The 10,597-nt window shown below is 47.5% G+C and overlaps 2 protein-coding genes across 2 annotated transcripts in view; one reads left to right on the top strand and one right to left on the bottom strand.

Annotated features, from left to right (window-relative positions):
* The window catches only part of DDX49 (DEAD-box helicase 49), a 15,191-nt gene extending 11,895 nt beyond the window's left edge, over positions 1-3,296 (bottom strand). Inside the window, exons 1-4 of the mRNA XM_042441906.1 lie at positions 3,030-3,296; positions 1,415-1,538; positions 1,181-1,266; positions 597-718 (exon numbers count right to left, since the gene is read on the bottom strand). Of these exons, the coding sequence (XP_042297840.1) occupies positions 597-718; positions 1,181-1,266; positions 1,415-1,538; positions 3,030-3,144 (447 nt within the window). The 5' untranslated portion in view covers positions 3,145-3,296. The remainder of the gene's footprint in view (positions 1-596; positions 719-1,180; positions 1,267-1,414; positions 1,539-3,029) is intronic.
* A 423-nt stretch (positions 3,297-3,719) lies between these two features.
* COPE (COPI coat complex subunit epsilon) overlaps positions 3,720-10,597 on the top strand; it is a 23,867-nt gene continuing 16,989 nt past the window's right edge. Inside the window, 8 exon segments of the mRNA XM_042441773.1 lie at positions 3,720-3,892; positions 5,645-5,739; positions 7,514-7,535; positions 7,537-7,583; positions 8,520-8,563; positions 8,566-8,663; positions 9,450-9,451; positions 10,263-10,316. Of these exon segments, the coding sequence (XP_042297707.1) occupies positions 3,779-3,892; positions 5,645-5,739; positions 7,514-7,535; positions 7,537-7,583; positions 8,520-8,563; positions 8,566-8,663; positions 9,450-9,451; positions 10,263-10,316 (476 nt within the window). The 5' untranslated portion in view covers positions 3,720-3,778.

Genomic DNA, 10,597 nt, shown 5'->3' on the forward strand with positions numbered 1-10,597 from the left:
ACAAAACAGCCCTGTGACGTAGGTCAGACTGAAGAGACTGAATGGGCCAAGGGCACCGAGTGAATTCACAACTCAGAGAAGGGAGAACTTGGACTTCAAGCGTCAAAATATTCTTGTGACTGCATCACATTAGATTTCTTTAAGAGAAAGCAAAAACCAGATTTGGAGGCATACTCTTATCAATTACATTATTTTCACACCCATTTCTAGTCCTTATTGCTGTGGGGACAGGTTTATGGGAAGAGAAACAGGGTGGGAGAGAACCCACACAGAAGCTAAGCTATCTGAAACTGAATCTCAAAGCACAGAATCTGGTACTTGGAGATGCCTCCTCTGCTATCAATGCAAACAAGACCACAAGTTACTAGAACTCATGGCTATATGGCTAGGCTTGAAAATGAGAATTACTGGTTTTAGCTATTCTTGCTATCCCCAACCTGGTGATCTCCAGATGGTCAGGATCACAATTTCCATTAGTCCCAGCTAACAATGCTTCCGGTGAAGCATCACAGGGGATGAATCTGTGCAATCACAGCCTAAGGTCTCATGCAGAGACAGATGCTGATCAGCACTGGCTTTGACCACAACAGCCTTACCAAAAACTTGATCTTCTGAAGGCTAAAGGTGTTGGAGCTCCGGAGGTGGTCAGCCAGCCGGCCTGGAGTTGCAATGACGACATGTGGCTTCCGGGAAAGCTCTAGCGCCTGAGTGACCATATCTGTAATGCAAGTGAGGGAGAGGACAGGTAGACATTAGTAACAATAGCAATTACAAGTACATTCCTCTACTGCTTATCAGTGAACTAGCACTCCCTAAGCCAGTGATGTCCAAATTCTGGTCCTCCAGGGTTTTGGACTTCAGCTCCCAGAAGCCTCAGCCATTTTGGATAATGTTCTGGGATTCTGGGAGCTGAAGTCCAAAAGACCTGGAAGGCCAGAGTTTGGACATCACTGCAAGTGGTTTGTAATGTGTAAGCCAGTTGCCTCCAACAAGCTGGGGACTCATTTTACCAACCTGCAAAGGGATGGAAGGCTGAGGCAACCTTGGAGCCCTTCTCTAGGGTCAAACTTACACCAGGGTTTTAACTCCAGGTATTAACTCCTCTGTGTGTGTGTGTGGATCTCCTCTCTCACCAGAGGATAAGCCTCCAAGCATTTTTTCCGAACACAGCTTAACGTACCCATTCCGCCCACAATGATGCAATCTTTCAGGCCCAGTGGCTTCCCAAGGACTCGGAACTGTTCAGCAATCTGGTAGGCCAGCTCTCTGCCAGAGAAGAAGAAGAAAAGCCTTAAAGCCAAATGTTTTGCTTCCATTGCTTATTTCAATATGGATCACAGGCAGGACCTGCAGCTGTGCCTGTTTACAAGAGCAGGACTCCCCCACGAATAAATTCCAAAAGCGATTCCTGTACCTGGTCGGTGTCAGCACAAGACAGAAAACGCCGTACGGATCTTCAGACAATTTCTGCAGGATGGGAAGCACAAAGGCAGCCGTCTTCCCACTCCCCGTCTTGGCACAACCCATGCAGTCACGGCCTTCGGGAGCAAGATGAGAGGGAACAATGGTCAAGCTGGAGTGTGTCCAGAGAATCCTAGAGTTGGAAGAGATCGCAAGGGCCCTGATCCAGTCCAACTCCCTTCTTCTGCCATGCAGGAACTCTCCCTCAAAGCATCCCCATTGACAGATGGCCATCCAGCCTCTGTTTAAAGACCTCTAAGGAAGGAGACTCCACCATAATCTCCGAGGAAGGAGTGTGTTCCTCTGTTGAACAGCCCTTATTCTCAGGACGTTCCTCCTAATGTTGAGTGGAATCTCTTTTCCTGGAGCTTGCGTCCATTGCTCCATTGGGTCCTATTCTCTGGAGCAGCAGAAAACAAGTCAGCTCCCTCCTCAATGTGAGATCCCTTCAAATATTTAAACAGGGCTCTCATATCACCCCTTAACCTTCTCTTCTCCAGACTAAACATCCCCAGCTCCCTCAGTCGTTCTTCACACTATAAGATTTCCAGACCCTTCACCATTTTAGTCTCCCTCCTTTGGACACATGGCTCCAGTTTCTCAGTGTCCTTTTTGAATTGTTTTGCCCAGAACTGGACACAGTATTCCAGGTGGAGCTTGACCAAAGCAGATTAGAGTGGCACTATTACTTCCTTTGATCTAGACACTGTTCTTCTATTGATGTAGCCTAAAATTGCATTGGCCTTGTTAGCTGCCGCATCATACTGTTGACTCATGTTCAGCTTGTGGTCTACTTAGTTCTATGTGTGACTTCCTATAAAAAGGTATGTCACCTATATACCTTTCCTTCACACCAAGGAGACTGGCTCCTCTGGCCTCAGAAAAGCCAGCTGCGCTTCCCATCCCCTTCTGGGGTCCTCTTGACTGTCTCCCTGAAATCATAGAATCATAGAGTTGGAAGAGACCACTAGGGCCATCCAGTCCAACCCCCTGCCATGCAGGAAATCCAAATCAAAGCATCCCTGACAGATGGCCATCCAGCCTCTGTTTAATACTCGCAATCCCTGGGCAGTTGCACTCTGGCCTTTCAAAAGGGGATGGTTCTTCCCATTTCAAAGAAACAAGAGTTAAAAGGGGAGTAAAGTACTTGCATTGACCCACAAATAAGTTGAGGCAGGTCAATTATTGGACTAGAATTGCTAGACTTCTACGTGAGTACATGATACAGTAACTGCTGTGGAGAGCAGAGGTGAACTCTGCACATGACCAGAGGCACTCTTCTTTACAGCTTCCGCAGCTGCTCCACTCGCAAAGGACTGAGGAACCTATCAAGGGACCAAGCCAAGAACTGAGGGGCCACGGGGGCGTGGCTTGGGGCCCCGAGGGCGTGGCCTGGATGGCAGGGGCGTGGCCTGAACTGCAAGTGGGCGGCGAGTAACCTGTGGTCAGTGGGCGTGGCCTTGGGCGTGGTTTAGATTGCCGAAGGCGTGGCTTGGAGCGCCAGTAGGCGTGGTTTCGAAGGCCTAGGGCCGTGGCCTGGCCTGAGGGGTCCCTGGCGGCTTCCTTACCTCTGAGGGCGGGGGGGATGCAGGCCTCCTGGACCGGGGTTGGTGCCTTCAGGCCCAGCTGCTCCGCCTGCGCCGCCAGCCACGGCGCCAGGCCCAGCGCCCGGAACCCGGCCATCGTCGTACTCCTCTTCGGAGCGTGGCGAGGGAAGGGAAGGAAGCGGACGCGGCACGCTTAATTTACGTCATGGCCCCGGTTTCCATAGAGCGCGCCCTGTGACGTCACTTTCGGGCGCCGCCACTGCTGCCGCCACTTGCTGCAATAGGCTTGGCTGGTGCTCCCAGAATGCTCCGCGCAACTGACGTCAGCGGAGGCTGTTTCCGTAGAGTTCCAATACATAAGAGTCACGCGTGGAGTCAGACTTCCGGGCTCGCTTCGGGGGGAGTGGGGTGGATTCCTTGTTTACCTTTTATGACAGAAAATTCAGGGGGAAATTCAGCATCGAAGCGCGATTTGGAGGCCTACAACCAGCGCCTTCGTGCCTTCCGTCAGAAGTCAGTTCATCGTCGCTTGGATTGTCACTCTATATTATTCGTTTCTCTATGAGCACTTTACGTGACGCGTCGTTTCCCTAGCGTCACGCTGTGGCCCTCGCAGACTACAACTCCCAGCATGCTCGTGATTGGTCGTTCGGGGACAGGAAGGAGGCGGGGCGAGAGGGAGCCAGCCAATAGGAGGCAAATTAAGACAACTCTGTGCTTTGCGTCGTAGGCGTGGCTTCTGAGGAGGGAGACGTGTCAAGGTCGGCGTGATGGCGGGCGGCGGCAGTGGCGGCCAAGGCGAGGCGGACGAGCTCTTCGACGTCAGGAACAGCTTCTACATCGGGGCTTCGCAGGCCGCCATTAACGAGGCGCAGCGCGTGAAGGTGAGGAGGGGGCAAGCAGGCGCAAAGGAGCCTGGGAGTTGTAGTCCAAAGGGCGACTGAAGTGGGTCTGTTATGGATAAGGTTGTCTTAAGAAGGATGGATCCAAGGGCCAACATTATCGTTTCCCCGGGCCTCTCTCCTTTTCCTGAGGCGCCAACGAATAGGTACCCTATACTGTATATCACTAAGTACGGAGGTTAACGAATAAAGGAAGGCTATAGGATTATGGGAGACACCTGGCTGAACGAGAGATTTATCTGTGTGAAAGGGATCTGGGAGTCCAAGTAGATCACAAGATGAACATGGGTCAACAGTGTTATGCGGCAGCTAACAAGGCCAATGCGATTTTAGGCTGCATTAATAGAAGTATAGTGTCTAGATCAAGGGAAGTAATAGTGCCACTCTATTCTGCTCTGGTCAAGCTCCACCTGGAATATTGTGTCCAGTTCTGGGCAAAACAATTCAAAAAGGACATTGAGAAACTGGAGCCATGTGTCCAAAGGAGGGCAACTAAAATGGTGAAGGGTCTGGAAACCATGAAGCCCTATGAAGAGAGACTCAGGGAGCTGGGGATGTTTAGCCTGGAGAAGAGAAGGCTAAGAGGTGATATGAGAGCCCTGTTTAAATATCTGAAGGGAGGTCATATTGAGGAGGGAGCAAGCTTGTTTTCTGCTGCTTGGCCAGAGAATAAGACACATGGAGCATGGTGCAAGCTCCAGGAAAAGAGCTGCCAGCGCAACATTAAGGCAGGAAACTCCTTGAGAGTAAGGGCTGTTCGAAGTGGAACAAACTCCTTCCTCGGAGATTATGGTGGGACCTTCTTCCTTTGAGTCTTTAAAGCAGAGGGCTGGATGGCCATCTGTCATGGGGATGCTTTGACTGGTTTCCTGCATGGCAGAAGAACCCCCGGATCAGGCCCTTGAGGTATCTTGCCAACTCTTTGATTCTATGATGTTTCTGTAAGCTTTGGTGTCAACCTTCTCCCAGGCACTGATCACTTATTTATATGACTTAAACAGAACCAGGCACCACAGGCATCCTGTCAAAGACATCGCTCTGTCCGTTTACCCCATCAATGAAACAACAGTTCTTCAGAATTCTTCTCACACTGAAGCCAATTCACCTTTTGGGTCCTTTTTCCTCATTACGTTTCAGGAACTAGGATGCTGATTGTAGAGAATAAGAAACTGAATATTGCTTTCAGCCCTCCACACACCTTGCAAGGATATAAGGTGCTCCGATGAACAAGTCTTCTGTTACTCCAGTGACTGTCATAAATGTAAGGGTGAATATCCAGTACTTCCAATTCATAAAAGGCCCGCAATCCTGGCATTGTCCCAGAGAACCACGTAAGTCACCTTGCGAAGGTTACACGCAATGGTATTTCCAACGGTTGGTAAGCAAGGTAGTAGGATATAAGGGGTAGTAAGAAGCCACCAGGAGCCGTGGTGCAAGTAGCAATTAATACTGTCACTAGGTAGCAGATGGCTGCCTCTGGAGTGGTGAGGCCGTTTCACTTTAAAAAATCGGCTTCTCAGTAATGTTGTGATGTTTCAATCCAATTACAATTTCAGGGAAGATACAGTGTTTCCAGTAAGATATTCCACGCTTGTCCATATTTTAGGCCATGTTCAGAGCTTGCAAGTAACGAAATCCATGAGTGGACTTTGGTATTTGCTATTCAGGCTTTCGTATTTTTTGTTTTATTTTTTGCAACCAATGGTAACGTTCGTCCCGTCTTTGTCTCTTTAGCCATCCAGCCCGGGAAAAAGAAGGAGAGAGGGACTTTTCCTGTACCGGGCCTACATTGCCAGGTAAGGCGAAAGTTTGTCTATGGTGGATTTAGGGCCCTGAACGACAGGCCAAAATAAAGCTGCTTCGGGGCTCTTTGGAGGTATGCTGGTTAAAATGACACTCACGTTTTAAGAGCTGGAAGCTGCGCCAAAAGCTTGCGCTCTAGTCCTTAGTTACATGGAGGCATGGCTTTGGCGCGGCTGTCTGGACTCTTATGACGCTGCAGCATTAAACAGCATACCTCCAAAGTGACCCGGCAGCTTTATTTTGGCCTGTCGGTACAGGCCCTTAGAAAAAGCGCTTGCAGGCTTGTCGGGGTCCTTCCTAAGCAGGGACATGTGCACTGGGCTGAGATTCCCTGAATCTGTCTGCATTTTCCTTCCTAAGTGCGTCCAAAATGGTTCATATGGCCCCTGTTTACAGACAGGCTGGCAGGCTACATGCCAGGGATGCTCTACGCAGTGATTCCCAAAAGGTGTTTTTTGTGGCCCTTCCAGAGGTTTGAACTTGCACTCACAGAGTCCCAGACCATTGGCTAACATGGCTGGAGGCTGACTGGGAGCTGAAGATCCAAACACCTGGAAGCCAAAGTTTGGGAATCACTGCTCTTGTTCTTAGAGTCCTCACATTGAGCAAGGGTTGGGCTGCCTGGGCTGGGGGACCCCTGGTACTTTAGCATAACATAAGAATAAGCACAACATACTGGCTGGGTAATTGAAGTTATATTACAGCAGTCCGGATGCTCAGGTTGGTGGGTAGGCGGGCACATTTTTTAGGCTCTTCTTTCCAGATGTTTGAGGAGATCTTTTCAACCCAACTGCTTGTTTTTGAGTTTTGGGACTAATGGGGCTTTGTAGTTCAGCAACATCTGTAGAAGACATAGGAAGAAAGAGCTTTAGGGTGGATTCATGAGGAGGTTGCTGACCTTTGTTTTTTTAGCTGCTGCATCACGTTGGTTGGACTCATGTACGCTTGTGGTCTACTAAGATTTCCAGAGCCTTTTTCATGTACTGGTGGTCAGCCAGTGTCACTACTCATCCTATATGTGCCTTTTCATTGTTCCCTTTCTTGCTAAGTGTAGTTTTTGTCAACCTTTGATGTTAATTCGTTAGTTTTAGCCAAGCTTTCTAAAAGCCGTTAAGGAAATTTTGAAGCTACCCCTTCTAATTTGGTGTCATCTGCAAATTTGATAAGCATGCCTCCATTTTGGTTCATCTAAATATTGATAAAGATGTTTAAATAGCACGGGCCCAGGAATGAAACCTGTGGGACCCCACTGGTCCACGTTCTCACCAAGATGAAGAAGGAGCCAGTGGGTGAGCACTCTTGGGGTCAATGAGTTAACCATGAAAATCCACTAAACAGTTGCATTGTCCTAGCATGGATTTTATGAGCTGTTCCCTGGCAAGCAAAGTCATGGGAAACCTTGTCAAAGGCCTTACTGAAATCAAGTACACGTACAAGCCACATCAGTCCCGTCATCTACTAAGCTTGTAACTCTCAAAAAAGATATACGATTAGTCTGGCCTGATGAACTTGTGTTTTTGAGAAACCATTTTGTCATTTAGAGTCAGGACATGCCTTTCTAAGGGCTTACAATGTTGTCTAATGAATATACTCCAGAATCTTTTTTGATGAGAGGCCAAGCTACCCAAGGCGCACTATATGTCCCTTTGGTCTGATAGTCCTGCAGCGTTGGAAGATTCACAAGTGCCCCTTGATTTTTTGCTTGTTGTCCCTGCTAATTCAGTTTTGTGGTGTGTAAACTAATGAGACCTTCTCCTTTTCTGCAGGCGAAATACGGTGTGGTACGAGAATGAAATCAAGTCCGAGCTCATGTCCAGAACTTCCAGGCTGTGCGGATGTTTTTGCAGAATAACCCCTCTCCAACGCGAGAGCAAAAGGTGAGGTTTGTCAGTAGAATGTGCCATAGGCTAAGCCAGTCAAGGTCCCCCTGCTTACACAGCTAGTCCACCCCCTTCCCCTTTGCCATCATGGTCTGAATGGTTTCACCAGTTTGTTTATGGGTTCCCCAACCACCTTCTCTAAGAAGAATTATATTCCGAAAGCTTAGTTTGCTTGAAGGAGTAGATGTTTCACAAAAGACAGTCCCAGAATTCCTGTATTCAGACCAGGGCAATTAAAGCAGTCTCAAGGGTGGATTATTTCTGTAGTTTGTTTTGGACTGCATCGATCTACATGAGAATTGTCACACATTGGGTTTGATGGCCGTCTCCCAAAAGTTTTGAGGGTAGTGATTTGAGTTATTTTGGTTTGAGGGTGGAGTTTTTAAGGCAGAGTTGGATGGCCCTCTTTAATGGGTGCTTTAAGCTTTGGGATTCCTGATTTGTTGGCAGGGGAGCTTGGACTTGTGGCCACTTTCAATTCAGTGGCAGACAAAATGAGCTGAATTGCCCTCTGGTAAGTTTCCAGGAGTTAGCATTTATTTCATTGCATTTAGTACAGTATGTATAACCTGCCTATATCCAAAGATCGTCAGGGCTAGTTTAAATGAATCACAAATCTCCTCTGCATTTTTTTAATACACGTTTTTTTGAAAACCAAAATTACTTTCAGCCAATTGTGTTGTACTTTTGTTTGGCATGTTGTCATTTTGTGGCAGTGCTTGTGGCTGTAATGGCCAGAAAACTGACCCTCAGATATGACAAGTTTGCCTGCTCTTCCTTTATGCATGACTATATCAAATCTTGCCCAGAGTGCCTGGCCCAGAACGTCTCCTGAGGAGCTGCAAGAGAAATGGGTAGCCTTCTGAGAGTTTTAGGCCACCTTGCTTCTATTTTCCTGACGTTTCATCTTGTGTTGTTCCTTCAAGGGATGCGATTGTGGCGGAGTTGGATAGAAGTGGCCAAAGTGTGGATAGCCCCATACACTTTCCTGGCTGATGGCGGCCTTCTGTCTATGCCATGACCAGAACCCTGATGCTCTTGCTGCCTTGCACCAGGGGGAAAGCCCGAGAGTGGTGAGGAAAAAGCCTTTGCAAAGAAGCTATTTTAATAGAGATCTAATCTAACATCCACTTGCTATGTGCCTTTCAAAGTCAGTTACAGCGGATTGGCAACCCTAAGGCAAACTGATCACAGGGTTATCTTGGCCAGATTTGTGTCAGGAAGCAGATAGGTCACTAGCTTTCCATTTCTATAACGCGTAATAAGTGGACCTCAGCAATCCCTAAAGTTGTTTACGATCTGTAAGCGGATTGCCCTCAACAAGCTGATACTCACTGTAACCACCTAATGAAGGATAGAAGCTGAAGGCCAAACTAGGAGCCCAGGGATCAAACTCACAAACCTTGTGGATACAGTACCAGCATCCTCTGAGGTGAGGGTAACATGACTTCCCAAAGTCACCCGGAGTTCTTTGGCCAGCGGGGATTTGAACCCTGGTCTCCATTGAGCGGAGTCCTCACTCAAACCACGAATGCATGTTGGCTCTTGTAATATCCCCTTCATGTAAATTAAATATCACACACTGACCATACTGTGCAGCCCTCACAATGAATGGCAACATTGTGGGCAACACATGCCAATGACTGGATGCCCTTGTGAAATTCCACAGTTAACAGTGCTAAACACAATGGAAAGTATAGGAATGCCCCCAACAACTGCAGTGTGTAATCACAAGGCAAAGTATAGGCTGGCACAAACCACAGTGCGCAACTTGCACAGACAAAGGCCATGGAACATGTTGTGTGTCAGTGCCACAAAGCCCCGTCACTATCAGCAAAATGTGGTCCATTCTGCAGTGGTACGTTTTGGCCTTGTATATGTAGCTAACTTACACATTGTCCTTGGTCCCTCAGTGAATTCCAGCCAAAGTCTTTTATGGCCAGCCCAGCCCTCGCTTTTTGCCTGTCAGCCTCCATCTAGTAGGAATTTTTAAAGGAGCATAAGCTTGTGGGAGGGTGACAGTAAAGGAGGGCTGGATAAACATAGACTTTGGTGTCTGGGTTGCAAAAATGCACTAAAATCATCTGGGAAAGAGTGGGATCCTTTTTATCTGGGTGTGCTTGCCCAAAACAGGCAAGTGAACAGATCGCCTCCAGGCTCTATTACTAGCATGCATGAACAGCGAAACAGAGAGAGAAAATAAGGAAATGACAAGGAAGGAGTTTCTAACTAACAGTAGGAAGAGCTTCCTGATAGTAAGAGCTTTTTCCAGTGACATCCTCAGAGGTGTGGGTACCGCCTTTATCAGAATTTAATGGCCACTTCTAAGGATGCTTATAGAGCAGTGGCTCCTCCTGCTGCTGGGCAGTGGCCTTGATGGTCTTTTATTCCCAGTTTCTCTGTAGGTATAGAATCCAACCATATGGCTATCACGTTATTTATTTCTTTAATTTACTTTATGTTACCTCTTTCTATGCTAGCTTTTCTCCAGGAAAAGTGACCCAAAGTGGCCTCACAGATAAAAAATCATTTAAAAAGATTTTACAATAAATAGAATTAAAATCAACTAGCAAAAACGTATCAAATGACATAAAAATATAGCAAACAGTTTCCAGAAAATTAGGAGTAACCTCTCCCTTTTTTCTCCCCCCGGTCATTTGTCTTTCTAGCATGGCAATGACCATCCAGATCCGGCTGAAACTAGATCGTCGGGATTGGGCCCGGTCAGGTTCCAAAGTCCTGGAACAGTTGCTTTCTATTGCGGCCACTGTCTGCACCACTCTCCAACATCTCACGTGTCTCCCTTAGTCCAAGCATTGCTTTCCTTTGCGTGGCACCAGCAACCAGAGCATGGTTTTTTTTGTAGCTTGCCTTTTGGTCACGTGGAGGATAAAATGTCAATCCCCAATCTTATCTGTGACCTTGGTTCAACTCAGAAATGTGGTCAGTAGTTACACAGTTTGCATACTGGGTAAAAGTTATCATCTGGCTTGTGTATTTATGT

The sequence above is a fragment of the Sceloporus undulatus genome, chromosome 10 (assembly GCF_019175285.1).
Source record: "Sceloporus undulatus isolate JIND9_A2432 ecotype Alabama chromosome 10, SceUnd_v1.1, whole genome shotgun sequence".
Lineage (NCBI taxonomy): Eukaryota > Metazoa > Chordata > Lepidosauria > Squamata > Phrynosomatidae > Sceloporus > Sceloporus undulatus.